The 15,643-nt window shown below is 58.9% G+C and overlaps 1 protein-coding gene across 1 annotated transcript; it reads right to left on the bottom strand.

Moving 5' to 3' along the window:
• Positions 1-1,695: 1,695 nt before the first annotated feature.
• LOC138922057 (ral guanine nucleotide dissociation stimulator-like) lies at positions 1,696-11,693 on the bottom strand. The gene is made up of 14 exons (XM_070258894.1): positions 11,496-11,693; positions 10,941-11,057; positions 9,886-10,076; positions 8,321-8,433; positions 7,826-8,187; positions 6,828-7,043; positions 6,365-6,468; positions 5,821-5,887; positions 4,236-4,289; positions 3,743-3,817; positions 3,146-3,178; positions 2,659-2,780; positions 2,349-2,452; positions 1,696-2,023 (listed from the first exon to the last, which is right to left on the bottom strand). The coding sequence occupies exons 1-14, from the start codon at positions 11,628-11,630 to the stop codon at positions 1,866-1,868; spliced, it is 1,851 nt and encodes a 616-aa protein (XP_070114995.1). The 5' UTR covers positions 11,631-11,693; the 3' UTR covers positions 1,696-1,865.
• Between the last annotated feature and the right edge of the window lie 3,950 nt (positions 11,694-15,643).

Raw genomic sequence — 15,643 nt, forward strand, 5'->3', positions numbered from 1 at the left:
CACGGTGTCTTCCTCCTGGGCCTGGACTAGCCTTGGGACTTGGCACTTCTCTTTCTCTGTGGCGGGAAGGTACAGCCGGCTCCGGCTTCCATTTAGAAAGTCACCTTCCTGGATGGCTGTGCCATACCAAGAAGGGCCTGGGCTGCTGGGAACCAGCATTTCTCCTCAGCTGCTGGCCGTACTGAGGAGGCCTCCCTGGCAGGGTTCACGCTGCTGTGTGTCTGGGTGACACTTGCAGCCATCAGAAAGGAGGGGAGAACTCAGAAGGGCCAAGCACTTCCTGTGGTCCTAGTCTTACAGGGTCTTTCCCGGGGTGGGGTGGGGGGGGGGGCGTTCAAAATGCCAGGTGGTAACCCTCTAGCTCCTGGTCACCGGGTGGGTTCTTGGAGTGAGCTCGGAGCAGTGTCTGCTCACCACCAGACTGGAACCATTTAAGTGTTTTAATTTTGTCAGGCTGTGTTTACCCGTCATCCGTTTGCTTGCGTTCCCTGCTGGACCCCTCAACCACCCTCCTCTCACGACTCATCTCTGAAAGCTTCCAACGGGAAAGGTTCACACCCACACCATAAACGGAGCATAAGGCTGGGCAAGAGAACACAGCCCTCCGAGGGGCTGCATGGTTTATAGGCTCAGGTCCTCCTGCCCCGTTAGGATGAGTCAGAAACAACATGCCTGAGTGTGTGAACAGGTGATTGCCTGAGACCACACACCTCAGAACCACAGGGGCCCAGATGTCACCCTGGGCAGCGAGGGAGAGTATAGGTCATTCTTTGGCCAGGATTAGGGTATCTAATGTTTGCAAAGCAGACTCCACCCGTGATCCGTCAGACCCTGCCAGGGAGGAGTGGCCACGAGGTACGGGACAGAGAGGCCGAGGCATTCGAGGGAATTTCTGCCCTTCCAAGAATTGCAGAAGGAAGTGCACGGAGGCAGGAAATCCTGGTGGACAAGGAGCAGTGATGCGTCGGGAAGGATGCCCAGATGTAGCCTTCAAAGCTGCATCACAGATCTGTCCCCCTGGATACCAAACTTGCAGGGAAAGGAATTCAGAGCCGTGGACCAGGATCCCAGAGGATTCCAATCCAGGTGAAGGGTGAACATGGAGCCCCCAGAGGGGCCGGGGGAGGGAGGGTCCTGCCTGCCCTTAGTCCATCTGCACATGACCTTCTCCGGCCTTGACCCTCCACATGCACGTTTTGAGCTTTTACATCGTTCTCTGCACTTAGAGCTGCTGCTGTCCAGAGCCTCATTAGAAAACGACAAGTTCCTAACATCTGGTGAAGAGGAACCTCCACAAGAGAAGCCGAAAACGTGGCCTCTCCTCCAAAGGGGTGGAAAAGCAGCCACTGTCCTGGGGCAGGTCGTGGTGCTGGCCCGTGCCATTTTAAAGACACCCGCATTCCAGTGGTTGTTGCTCTGCCTGTGAAAGTACCTCCACCCTCTAAATGCCAGGAGCTCTGGGTGCTGTCTCTGCTCCTGGCCCACGTGAACCACACTGAAATGAAGCCGTCCTCTGAGTAAGGGGGGGCGCGGAGGTGTCCCTCAGTATCCAGGGAGGGGCCTGGCCCTTCTCCCTTCTCTCACATACAATAAGCCGAGACCCTGCAAGATTTCTTCATTCCAGGAGGAACGCGAGAGTCTGTGTCTCCTTGACACGAGCACAGGAGGGGAAAGAACCAGACCGTGACTCGCAGGCTGGAACAGAAACAGGATTTTAACATCAAATTCAAAACTAGCACTAACTACTAACACGAAAGAAATACGGCCCCTTCCCAAGTGGTAAACAGGCGCTGGGGTGGAGCTGCCAGGCCTGTGGGGTGGGGTCGTCCCCTCCCTCTTGGGCTCCAGGGCTCCCAGGAAAAGGCTTAGAATGTTCTTCTCCCCATCAGCATGGGAGGAGCCGGCCTGGGGCCCCGCGTGTTTCCCAGCCGCGTCCCCGCCGCTGAAGAGCAGGCTGCACTCGAGCTGTTGGAAGGACCGGGATCTGCCACTGTTGCTGGGTTCTGCGTCAGGGGTCTGGTGACTGAAGAGAAGACACTGATGATTGGGGGGGTCACACCAGTATCCCAGCCCAACACCTCAGCCCCACTGCATTCTGCTCCAAACCTTGTCCTGAGTGTTCAGTCAACACTACCCCATTGTCCCTGACATGGGAGCTGGCATTTCGCTTCACCCATTTCACAGAAGAGGAAGCTGAGTCCCACAAAGGTCAAGGGAATTGTCCCTCACAGGCCTGGTCAGCAGTGGAGCTGGGATCCCCGTGCCGGCTGTCCATCTCCCTAGGCCCGTGCTTAGCCCGAAGCTTTCCGGAGCCCCTGGCTTCAGTCCCTGCCTGTCTGGACACTCACCGAGCCCTGAGCTGAGAGACGCGCGGTTCTTCTTGGGCAGGAAAAACCGGCGCATCTTGCCGGCCCTCTCCTGTGGGGGCTCCAGGTGGCAGGACAGGCTGTAGCTAAAGGACAGAGGGGACTTTTCAGCTACCGGGAGCCACACCTCAGGTGACCCTCCCAGAGACGGCCAGCAGTTGGAGTCCCAGGGCCCCACGGGTGACCATGCGACAAGCCCCGGGACTGACCCGGAAGCCACGGGCACGGGCTCCCTGGAGCTGGCCATCAGAGAGAGTCCGCCTTGCCCTCACCAACTCCTGCCCCGCCTCACCTCTCATCCTCGCTGAGGGGCTCCATGGCCTCGAACCAGGCCCCAAATCGCTCCTCAGCCTCAATGTGGTAAAGATGGACTGCCTCCTGGAGCAGGAAGATCTGCTCGGTGACTTTGAATTCCTGGGAGAAAGGACATGATGCAGACGGGGCCTGGGTGGGGGACCGTGCTGGGGACTCAGACAGGTGAGAAGAGGGTCAAGGAGCTGGTCTGGGGTCTTGGCCCACATGGGAACCCTCCTTCCCTCCAATTCCGTGCAGGACTTGCTCGTTCTCACAGTTGGCTTGAAATAGCTCCTCCTGCAGGAAGGTGTCCTTGGTGCCAGCCCCTTCCCCCACGCACCAATGGGACGGCTTTCCCAGCTCTGGGTGCCGAACTCTCCCAAGGAAAGCAAGGCCCAAGGCATCGGGCCAGAGAAGGTCTTCCCCGGAGGAGTCTCTGATTGCCACAGCCCCACCCTCCGCACGGGGAGGCCACAGCTGCTCACCTCACTCCTTTTCTCAAAATTGATCTCATTTCCCTGGAAGGCAGAGAGCCAAAGCCCATGAGCAACAGCCCCCTTAGCCCATAGCTAGCCCCCGTCTCCACCCTTTCTCAGGTTGCACTACCAGCAGGGTCGACCAGGGAGCAGGCGCTACCAGAAACGGGAATGGGTCCCGGGCAAGACTCTGAGCTCCAGAGCAAGGAGGCCACGGGGCTATGGCTCAGGGACATTCTAAGACAGCCCTCTCTGACAGACAGACAGACTGAGGCCTCAGGCAGGAAGGGATGCTCAGCCACTCGTGTGCTTCCTGCCTTGGAGGGGCCTGGCTTCACTCCCTGCAGGGGCGGGGCCTGAGGGAGAGGCTGAGTCCAGCTCAGACACACCCTCCAGCAGCTCCGCAGTCAGGCAGCCTGGACTGGCGGCTCACCTGGATCCTATATTCACTCATCACTAAGATGGCCATGACACCCAGCTCCCGGGGTGGCTGTGAGGCCCTCACGAGAGGACTCTGCCAAGGGTTGTGAGCTCAAGCCTCAGTGCAAGTCTCTCCTCCCAAATCTCCGAATCCTGATCCCCAGCTCCACCTCCAGGCTCACTCACCTCCAGGTAATCCTCCATGTTGGTGTCCAGCAGCAGTAGGTAATTGAGGAATGTGCCAAGGAAGGGGATGAGCCCCTGTGCCAGCGGGGTGGAGACGGTGATGAGATCCCGCTCTCAGGAGCCGTCAAAGACCTCTCCTCCACTCCTCACCCCAGCCTCCTGCCCAGCCCAAGCTACCCACCTAGGCGGCCTCCCCCCAATTTCCTCCTCTTCTCTCCTCCAGGAACCCCAAACTCCTCCAGGCACCTCCCAGCAGCCGGCTCTGGCAAAACCCAGGGTACGTGGTCCCCGCCCCTCCCTGTCCCAAATCCGTTGTGCGCCCATCCGTTCCAGGCCTCCTCCTGGTCACTTCCAATGCAGGCATTTCAGGTCTGTGGCACCAGGAGCAGGGCTGGAGGAGAAAGGCTCCCTCTCTGCTGGTAGAGACCTCCGGCTAGGAAGGGGAGTCCCCTCTCCTGCGACTCCTGGGCCCCTCCTCCACAGGCACCCTTACCTTCTGGGCACCTGTGGGGCCCGTCTCCAGGCTGGTCAACATAGAGGTCGCCTCCTGCCAGGGTGTTGACAGGGCCAGTGAGCCGACGCTCCCCTCCAAGTGTCCTCCCAGACCCCTCCCAGATCGGGGACCCTGGACATGTGGCCCCAGTCACCTGGTGCCCCTGCGGCTCCCGCCTCCAGGGTGCTCTGATTCCAGAGCCATCCCAGCTCCAACACTCACTCCTGTGTGACCTTGGGCCCGCCCAGGCCTCCCTGAACCTGTTACCTCGTCTGGAAGGTTTGACGAACTCTGTCTGCCTCCCACAGTCTCCTGAGGCCCAAGCGTCATCTGACCGTCATCACTGCTCTCCGCTCAAGCCTGCCTCTGGAGCCAGGTCCAAGCTCCCCACATTCCTCCCCACCCTTGAGCCTCGGCACCCACTGTGAGGCCTGCACCACGGCTCATCTCCCTCTGGCTCCCAGATGAGGAGACCAAGGCCCACACAGGGGCAGGGACTTGCTCAGGGGGCCCCAGAGGAGAGGCTGCTCCCCCTCCCAGCCACAGGCCCCTGTCTCCTCTGCCTTCACACCACCCTCTGCCCAGCCGCTGACCACAGTGCTGTCCTCGGGACTCTCAGGCTGTGTTCGGGCCCCCAGCTGGGCCGAGCCACGGATGGAGGGAGATGAGGTGTCTCAGGAGGCCTGGTCAAGTGGCTTCTGCCAGCCCCAACGCCCAGGAGTCTCTGATCCCAGGCCGAGGCCAAGGCCTTGCTAAAGCCCTCAGCTCCCTAGGATCCCCTCAGGGAGTTCCCCTGCACAGAATTCTTTCTTCATCCGCTCAGGATGGGGACCCCGAATGCCACGTCTGACTAGCAGGGGAGGGGGCGACCAGGGCACTGCGGGGTGGCATTTCCTTTCTGTTTTACGAGGAAACTTCTGACGTCTGGGCGGGAAGGATCCCTGAAGAAGCCATCAGTTCCCTGGGCACTTGCCCTTGCCCTCCGGGGCACATGTCATCGCCAACAAGGACCTGGGTGAGCATCCCACTGGGACTGTCTGCAGCGCCCACTTTAGGGGCCAGAGTGGGGAGTCACCGAGGGGACACAGATCTGTCCCAGGTCCAGTGTCCGTCCCAAGGCTGGGAAGCCCCTGAGTGCCCCCGGCCCGTGGGATCCGGCAGTGCCCATCCCTCAGGCAGGCAGGGTGCCCTTCTTGCGAGGCACAGTGAAGACAGAAGGAGCAGTGGGGCCCTGGCTTCCTGAGCACAGACTGGGCTGACTTCGGAAGAAAGGAAGCCCGCCCACTCGCTCCAGCCAGTGGCCAGGAGGAAGATGCAGGGCAGCTGATGGAGCAGCATGGAAGCCAGACACCGGCACCTTCTGCCAGGTCCTCAGCCTCCTGGAACAGTCCAGCCCGCACCATTCTATCCCATGCCCCTGGCCTCCTGTCCCAAACTGCCCCCACCTGCCCATGGAGCTAGCACATCCCTCTTCCTGTCCATCTTTTCCTGACCAACTTCACGTGACAGGAGAACCAAAGCTCATCCTGCCGGGTCCCCTCCCCTCTCGCTCCCCCTCCTTCCAGATGTGCAGCCTCCGTCTTACCTTCACCAGCTGCCTCCTGCTCACCCACTGGTCTTTGATGAACCTCTTCAACTTTCGAGAGCTCTTCCTGAGGGGAGAGGAAAGGAGGAAAGAAAACCCGGGGCGGTTGAAGGCGAAATGCCTTTGGCTGAGAACCCGGAAGGTTCAAAGGGCCTGGGGCCTGGACGAGGGTTTTCCCCGGGTTCTTCGGAGCTCTGAGGTCACCGTGGGACTCGGGTGGAGGCTCTCCTGCGGTCACCTGGGGCCTCCATTCCCACTCCGACTGAGCACATTGTTTCTAACAGCGTTGGTTGCCGATGAGGGCTCCGTTGCTGCGAAGTACACCCTTGGAAATCTCCAGTGTGGCTCAATCCAGGATGTGACAAGGGGGGAGCCACTGCCTAGGGTCTCAGAGAGTCTCAGAGACCCGAGCAAGGAGGCCAGTCCCCATCCCTAGGGTCCGCTGCCTCCCAGATGGTCCTAGCTGAATGAGGGGTCCATGGCAGTCGCACGGGGGATGTCTGGTCCGCCCTGGTGGTGCTTGGATGGAGCACGGCCTACCCACCTGGCAACTCGTCCCCATGTCTTTTGCAGACGGCTGATGGAGGGGCTCTGCAGAGCAGACACGATGGCACGCAGGGACGCATAATTTCCAAGGACTCGGCACTCCTGAGGAAGGGAAGGGAATGAGCTGCGACGGCGGGCTGGAGCCCTGCTTCCTCTGGCTTGTGTCCCCTCGTGGGCTTCTGCTGTCCTGGATGAGGCAGATGCCCAGGGAAGCGAGGGAGGGCACACCTGGGAGCTGATGAGTAACGCTCGCGGGCAGGAAGATTTTAGCTCAACCCAGGGCGGGAAGGGAGCTTCCCACCACTGGGACCAGCACTCAAGGTCAGCAGGCCCTTGGCAGCAAGGGGCCTAGGACTTTGCCGAGGCCCAGACCACCGACTTCAAGGCTGAAAGCTGCGAGAGGAGAAGGGGCAGTCCCCCTGACTCCAGGGAGGGGCTCCCTGGGCCCTGCCGCTACTGACCTTGGCCACCTGAATCCACAGCTCGACGACTCTGGCCCTGTCCTGGGCCGTCATGCTGAGGTCCCCAAGGCACGTCGTGATGACGCAGCCGGACACGTGAAGAAACTGGTTGATAGTGGCCCGAACCGTGGGAGCCAGGTACTCCTTGCTCCCATTGGGCCGCTGGCACCACACAAAACCCAGGCAGTGGCGGGGCTCCACCTTCTTGAACAGCTCCTGGGGAGGATGGGGACTGTCACCTGACCCTGCCACACCCGAGCTCAGAGTCTGCAGGCCCCCGCAGCCCCAGGCAGGAGGCACTGGTCAGCTGCAGCTCAGGAACCTGAGGAGGTGGCCTGAAGCTTCTGGGAGTCTCTGGGTTTTGTCTGTGTCCGCTGAGGCCGCCCAGCGCAGGATGACCGAGGACCCAATAGGGGCGGGGAAGAGAAGTCCCATTGGCTCGCAGCCCAGTCTTGCTTCCCCCAAGCACCAGAACACGGCTCACACCTGCCCATCTCAAGGGGCATCTTCCACCCGTTCTCATCACCCCCTGGTCCCACTCCCCTTTCAGCTGCACGTTCCCCCGAGGCAGCAACAACCATGGGCTTTGTTTGCCTGTCTTCCATGTAGGTAAGGACGCACTAGGTGTCTAATAAGTACGGAGGCTGTTGAGGCCTCCTGGGCCGATGGGTGAGTGACCCAGGACTTGGCAGCACTCCAGTGAGCTTCCCTCCCCCACCAGAGGGCTATTCTCTGCCCCGCTTCCTCTCTGTTCGACCTCATCCATCCGCACAGCCACTCTGCCCAGCAGGTGCCCACCCTTGGTGTGCTCTCTACTGTCCATGTGGGGACAGCAAGGACTTGGGGGCCAGAAGGTGGCCCAGGTCACCCGGTGGGTAAGTGGGGGAGCTGTGACTTGCACCCACATCGTTGGATTGCGGCTGAGGGAACAGGAGGTCTGGGGCAGCTGATGGCCCACCAAGGCGGGCCCCACCTAGCCCAAGAGCCCCGCTGCTCACCGCATCCATCCGGGTCAGCTGCTCGGCCACCAGCTTCGGAGGGAAGTCCAGCAGCTTAGGCCTCTCCTCTCTCAGCTCGGCGCTCGCTTCTGCGGTGACTTCGGCAGCTGGAGGCAGAGATCGTCCAAAAGTCAATGGCGCATCTTGCTCCAGCTCAGAAGCTGGCACTGGGGCTGAAGCTGATGGCGCTCGCTCCGGCCCTGGAGAGGCCGATGGAGGTGAGGCTGCTGGAGGTGAGGCTGCTGGTGGTGAGGCCGCCTCCAGCTCCGGCGCGGAAGGTGGAACTACAGCTGGAGCTGCCTCTGGCCCCGGAGCTGGCCCTTGCTCTGGCTCTAGAGCCGGCAGGAGCTCTGGAACTGGCGCTGCAGCGGGAGAAAGAGAAAGTTTCACCTACGTACCCGACTTTACAAGACAGGAGAGACTCCGCTGTCTTGAAGGGAACCCCAGCCCGTGAACCCCACCGCAGACAGTCTTCCCAGACTGCTGTGCCCTCACCTTCCAGCTCTGCCCTCCTGGGCCCCAGATGTTGCAGCTGGACCTGGGGAAGGTAGGCAGGGCCTCCCAGGTGCGACCCAGGCCAGATGACACGCAGAGAGGCCAGCCGCATCCTGAAAGAGGGAAAGGGCGTGGGCTCCCAGAAATCCTGCATTGGGTCCAGCCAGGTTCCCACCATAGAAGACGCGGTACTGGGCGGAAGCAGTTGGGCCACAGAGCCAGAGGCCTGGCCGTCGCTTCCACACTGTCCTCCCAAGGCACCCTGCTTTGGGTCTGGGCCCTGTGCCTGCCCCTTTCCACCAGGGGGGAGTCCCACCCCGGCGCTGACTCCTGTGTGGCCATCCTGGCAGTGGCAGGCCTGCTCATCCAGCAGGTGGAACACGGGGTTTGTGTGAGTCTCTTCTTCCCACTGCCACTCTTCTCGCAAAGAGGCTGGACACAGTCCAGCCCAGCCCTCCACGCCCTTGTGCAAGTGGACTGAGGACTGAGGCCGATGTGTGAGCGGCTCGCTAACACCCCTTCTCTTCTGGGCCTGCTGGTGGTGGTCAGAAGGGGTGGATATGGAGAAGGGGAAGCGGAGGGAGACGGGACTGTGGTGGGGATGGGTCGCCAGGGAACAGCTCAAGCCAGCCTCCCCTCTGGTTCCCAGGGGCTCTGGGACCCCACCCACAGCTCTCTTTCACTCCTATCCCCTTGCAGTAGAAGCCATCAGACCTCAGCCCTCCCAGAGGAATCAAAAGATGAGTGAGATCAGAGTTGTGCCGGGCCCGCCCCAGCCACAGTCCTCTGTCCTCTTGTTCTCCCCCAGCCCTGTTCTGTGGAGACAGGAGGCCCTCGTCTGGCACTCAAAGAACACTCAGGTCTTTAGTTGGCGCTGGGGTCCATCATGCATGAGAACGTGGGAAGAGGCCTCCAGTCGTAAAGGAGCATAGGAGGGCATCCCCTGGGACAGGCCGGGGACAGGATCTGTGGATGATATGGTGTGTGACTATCTGAGTCTCAGGCTGCTGCGGGGGTCCAGGGGCTGTGTCTGCTTCATTCACTGCGTTGTGCCAAGTGTCTCTAAAGCTCCCGCATGTCACAGGTGCTTAATATACAGTGTTCTCGAATGAACTCCAACCAGAAGCATCCCCGGTAGCTGAGTGGGCCTGGGGCCCCTCTGCGGCCCCGGAGACCCCTCCTTGGCTACTCCAAGGACCCGCCCCACGACCAGCTGCATGGAATCCCACACTCCCTGCCAGAGTGCTTTCCGTGTGCCTTTGCAAACTCAGAAAGGCCCCATCCCAGCGATGGGGGAGCAGACTGCTCTTCATCGGGGAGAGGGAAAGAATAACCAGGAACAACCACGGCACGTCTCTCAGCCCCTTCTGTAGAGCCAGGCCCCAGGGAAGCACCTGCCGTGGCTCATCCCATTCGTGCCCACCAGAACCCGATGAAGTTTATCCTCTCCCACTCCACTTTGCAGAGGAGCAATCGAAGCTCAGAGAGATGGAGGGCCGTTTCCAAGACACACAGCTGGCAGTGGGCAGAGTCACCACTGTGCTGAGGAGGGGCTGGGCACTCACGTAGCAAGTAGGTGGTCCAGGACCCCGTGGGAGGTGAGGACAGCCGCGCAGTCAAACACGATGGTGGTGACGTTGGCCATGTTTCGAGGCGCCAAGGCTGGTCCTATGGACGGCGGCAGCCTCTCCAGCAGGCCTGCCTGGAGGGCCCGCATCCTGCAGGCCTCATTCCGCTGCCCGAGTGACTCTCCGCGCTGGGTGAGATGAGGAAGGACACAGAGTCACCAGCACCAGCGTGAACCTCCAGGAAGTCAAGGTCTGGAGGTCCCCCAGGAACTGTGAGCCCCTCAGGGATGTGTGCAGAGGAGGGACAGGATTGCCCACAGCCAACCGGTTTCCAGGCTTGAAAAGTCCAATTTGAGTTTGGGCGGGGGGAGGATTATACGATGAGTTCCTCAGGACACTTGGCTGGCTTGGCAAGGACAGACCGCCCCGCACCAAAGCGTGCATTAAGAGCACTGACCAGCGAATCCAACACAAACATCCCCATTCTAGAGATGAGAGGACGGAAGCTTCGGGCTGCCAAGTGGCTGCTCAGGGTCCTGTGGGTCGGAACTGAGAACCGCCCTAAGCCAGGGCTGCAGGACTCCCCCGCTCCCCCACCTGAGGCTTCATGTGCTCCTGACATGAAGGGAAATGTCTGGTGGGAACCTCAGCCCTCCCCAGTCGGGAGACAGTGCACGGGCAGACAGACGCTGTGAGGATCTGGCTGACTACAAGAAAGGACGCTGGTTTTTCTTTCTTTTACACGAAAGGGAGGTTTGAGACCCTCGTTACAGAGGTTTCAGATTCAGAAAATGGCAGATTTCAAAGATGCCCCTGGCCGAGTGTGAAGCGCAAACATCAGTGTTTTGTCTACTCCGCCTAGGGTTAGGAAAGAGCGACTTCCCACCCTCCTAGGTAGCTGGTGAGGAGGCGTGGAAGTCCAGATTCCTTTGGGACTGGGCCCTTGGGACACTCCAGTGGGAAAGCCCTGGGCGGGTCTAGGGGAGGGCTCCAGATTTGACTCTGGATTGTGGACACACCCCGGTGATCTCAGGGCCCCGGGTGTCACTCACTCTCCCCTCAGTCCAGCCCCGGGCAAGGTCGGTGGTCTGCTGCACTTGCCCCCTGTCCAGGGAGATGGAGCCGTAGGACCCATGCGCCAGCTCCTGGACCATCTCCTGGGTGGAGCTCTGCAAAGACAGCGTCCGGTGGCCGCGGCGGCAGGTAGCAGGGGCCTGCCTGCACTTGCCCACAGGGGGAAAACTCTCCCGCACACCGAGCACAGACAGAGGGGCATCCGCATAGACCTCCAGACAGGGAGCGAATGAGATGACACCTCACGGGCTTGGGATTCACCTACGGGTAGGGCGGCTTGGCTCCCAGCACTCACCTTCCATCCTGCCAGCCACCACCCGGGATATGAACACGACATACCGCCAGGCTTCCAAGCCCTAACCGTCTGCTCCCGTCCAGGGTAGCTCCACGCTCATCCCTGCCTTCCGTCACTCCATGCCCGCCAACACACACACACAATAAGGGTCAAGGGGTGTGGGGCTGCCCGCATGGGAGGGTGGGATCACACTTGTGGCCTGACCCGGAGTGGCCCGCCCTGGGCTGCCTTGTGTTACCTGAGGGTTCCTTCTTCCGAATGGCCTGAGGTCTTGGAGGTGCGGTCTCAGCCAATGTCGACAGCGCTGGAGAAGACTGTCATTGTTGGCTCTCTGTGCGCCAGAGCCTCGCAAAGAGGGGATACACGAACACATCCTCCTGTGTCGAGTGTCTCTGGTCAAATGGGCTATGTGTACAAAATGGCTGCCTGGTGACCAGAGTTCTAAGCTCTGTTGGGGTCGGTCGCCAAGGAAGTGAGGTCATGTCTCCAAGGTTCCAGGATGGGGGGCCCTTCCCTCCATCAGACCCACCCAAAGCCCCCTCGGGGCTGTTGACCGCTCACCCTCCTTGCCCGTGTCATCTCCCGAGCTGTACAGAAAGTTCCATCACAGCCCTCCCCACAGCTCCTTGGGATCGGAACCAGCGCCCCAGCTTTGAAGAGAGAGCGCCCAGTTCGGATCTCCTTTTTCCTAGCAGTTCTGTGTCCTGGAAAAGCCACTGTGCCTCTCAGGGCCTCCCCAGTCTCCCAACCTGCACGATGGGATGGCGCTAGAAACACATTCCCAGGGACGTCTTCGGGTGGACATGTGATAACGCCTCCCATATCTGGGAGGTGGTGCCGCCTGGGTCTGGTCCCCGAACTTAGAGGTGGAAGAATTACAAGAAGGGGTGGATGCAGTCGGGAATACCTCTCCAAACAGGCCTGGATTCCAGCCGTGTGATTTGGGAAAAGTCACTGCCCCTTGGGGGCTCCTTGTCAGGTCTGCACCTTCAAGGGTTGGAAGTTCGAGGAAATTCAGATATTGTCATTCACTAGCATTCAACCTTTCCCAGTCTCCTGTTGGCCTTAGAACCAGACCCAAGCGCCTCATTGTCGGCCTATGTGGTGGGCAGCCTCCACCAAGGCTCCCAGCGCTCCCTCCCTCCTGCTGTGCACATCCTTGTGGAACCACTACATCCTGAGTAACTGGTTTCTGAGCAATAGAATACAGCCCAGCTGATGGAATGTCACATCCAAGTTTTAATTACAAAAACTCTGTCACTTCCCTCTTGCTTGCTTTCCTGAGTTCCCTCCCTTTATCTCCCCCTCTGTTTCCATCTCTTGCGCTCTCTCTCTGTCACATTTCTGGAAATGAGATAGCAAGTGGCGATGATTTCAGTTGCCCTATGTAGAGGCCAAGGGAGGCGAGATCTGAGGGAGCGCCCAGCCAACAGTCACATGGAGACTCAGACTCTCAGTCCCAATGACTCCTGACACCACCCGTGTGAGTGACTTGGGAGCAAATCCTCCCCTAGTCTAGCCTCAGTTGAGACTGAAGGTCCTGCTTCACGGAGACCTGGAGGCAGAGGCTCCCAGCTAAGCCGTGCCCAATGCCTAGACCACGGAAACCGGGAGAAGTTCAATATTCGTACTTCAGAGGTGCAACTTTTGGGAGCAGTGTTGTGAGAGAGAAACCCAAATGAACGCAGACTACCGGGTTCCCCGGTCTGGCCCCATTAACCGCCGCCCCTGCCGCAGCTCCTGTTGCTTCTCAGGCTCCCTCCAGCCGCCTGGGCAGCTTTCTGACCTCCTCTGCTCACGCTCACTTCTGCCCCAGAGTCTCAGCACCAACAGCGCCTTTCCCCCGACTCCCTGTTCCCGGACCTACGCAGGCGTGGCTCAGTCTTGTCCTTCTGGTCACAGCCTAGGTCACTTCAGTGAGGCCTTTCAGAATCTCCCAGGCACAGTCTCTGCCACCACACATCTCACATCTGGAAGCGTCTTCAATTGTTTCCTCCTTCTTGCTCCCATTTGGATAAAGTGAGCCCAGGACGAGGGGCTGTCTGCTTTGGCTGAAGGAGACGTAATTCCTTCTGGTTACCCCGGGCACACGGCTGTCTCCTCCAGGCTGAGTTTTTCCCACCACCAGTCCGTCGGGAAGGCGCACTAGCCTTCCCTCTCTCCCGTGGGGCTGGTGTCCCAGGAACACGGTGAGCCGTCCTCTCTCCCTGTCATGCAGCACCAGCCCCTCACCCCACGGCCAGAGAACTAGCACCCGGTCTGAGACTCCACCACATCCTGAATTCAGTTACTGCTGAGACCCTCCCATCCATTTGGGGATTCCCTGGTACCTCCTGAGGGCGTCTTTCCCTGAGACCCCACTCCCAGCCTGCCCTTGCTTATTCCAGTAACAATGGCCTTTCCTCAGAGCCCCCCCAGTCTGGAGAAGAAATGTGTTGAAAGGTTCTCTGTGTTAATTTTCAGGGCCGGGGGAAATTGGTAGAAGTAATTTGGGTGTTTCTGTGCAATAGTTCCCAGGAAGAAGATTCAGCCCTAAAAACAAATGAACTTCTGACACATGGTACAACGTGGATGAACCTTGCAAACCTTACGCTCAGTGAAATAAACGCAACCCAGAAAGACACCTATGATACGGTTCCCCTTACATGACGTGCCGAGCACAGGCAAATTCATCGAGATGGAAGGAAGAATAGAAGTTCACAGGGGCTGGAGCTGAGGGTCATGGGGAGGCAGTGTTTAATGGGGACAGAGTTTCTGTTTGAGATGATGAAAAGAAGTCTTGGAAATGAACACGGTGATGGTTGCGCAGTATTGTGAATGCGTTTGATGCCACTGAATTGTCCACGGAAAAATGGTTCAAATGGCCAAGTCTAGGTTATGCATACTTTGCCACAATCAAAAGGCACTTAAAAATGCAGCGGGGGGTCAAGATGCAGGTTCTGGGGCCCTCAAGTCAGCATATGGGCCAGGTAGGTGTCCAGGGTCTGAGATCTTGGACCCTGGTGAGGCTCTGGAGTGGTCCTGATTGATGCTAGTTTACAAGTTCAAAGTAACAAGATTGGAGCAATTTCACCGATTGGGGGATAAGAAAGGAAACAACTGCATTCAGTCCCATCCAACGTGGAAGAGACCTTTTTCTTAATGGGAAGCAAATGTCAGTCCTTCAAGGAAGTCACTTCTCAACGTCTCTACCCCTCCCCAACCCCACCCGCTACTCCCAGAAAGACGCCGCAGTGCAGAGCTCGGGTACCGTGGTTGTGGCCTCATCCGTGAGTCATGTTTGGGGTCAGATCCCCTGTTTTCCTTCCCCAGCCATGTGACCCTGGGCATGTCACTCAACATGACTGAACCTCCATTTCTTCAACCGTAAAATGGGGAGAATCATCCTGGTAGGGAAATTATGAAGGTCACAAGACTTTCTCAGAGGAGGTAGCACATGGCAGAGGCATTATGCTGAGAGCCGCGCCCCACAGGTCACACGTTTTCTGATTCTGTTGATACGACCTTCTCAAAACAACAGCATTATAAAGATGGAGAACAGATGAGTGAAGGCCAGGGGCTGGCCGGGCAGATGTGACTATGAAAGAGCAGCACGAGAGAGGGCTTGTGGGGATGGGACAGTTCTGTGTGTGGATTGCAGTGGTGGTGGCGCAAATCTGCATGTGTCATAAAATGGCATAGAACCGCGCGCGCGCGCATACACGCACACGCGCGCACACACACACACACCGCCCAGTGAGCTCATGTCAAACTAGCGACATCAGAAGTCTGCGGTCTGTGGGTTTAACACTGTCAATTCATGTCCTGGTCGTGACACTGTACTAGAGTCCCGCAAGATGTTAACCCCCGGCAGAAGCTGGTGGAAGGGTCCAAGGCACTCTGTACTATTTTTGTTGCAACTTCATGTGCTTTCATATTTATTCAAAGGGAAAAGTTAACAGTGAAAGACACAACAGGACACAGCCTGGCACGTAGTAAGTGGCAAACAACACGGTTCTCGGTGACAATTCTTTGCGATTGTAATTGCACGTTCATTTCCAGTCTCTCTCCATACACAGTGACCTTGGTGAGGGACGGACACACCTCACTAACGTCGTCTGCCCTCTGCCCAGCACAGAGCACGCGCCCACTCAATATTTGTCCACTAAATCCCCCGTGGTCCCTGCGCCAGGTGTTCTTACGTCCACGTTCACGGACCCTCCACGACAACCTTAGGCAGTGTTATTCTTCGTGCTGGGCAGGTGAGGAAACTGAGGCACAGAGAGGGAAAGTAAATTGTTCCAGGTCAACACACTGGACCGACGAGGAGGTGCCATGCCCTGCTCTGGAGGAGAGCAGAGGCTGTCCATGGCAGCTCCAGGGTCCCTCACGGCGGCTCCTCTCTGC

Source organism: Equus caballus, unplaced genomic scaffold (assembly GCF_041296265.1).
Source record: "Equus caballus isolate H_3958 breed thoroughbred unplaced genomic scaffold, TB-T2T haplotype2-0000448, whole genome shotgun sequence".
NCBI lineage: Eukaryota > Metazoa > Chordata > Mammalia > Perissodactyla > Equidae > Equus > Equus caballus.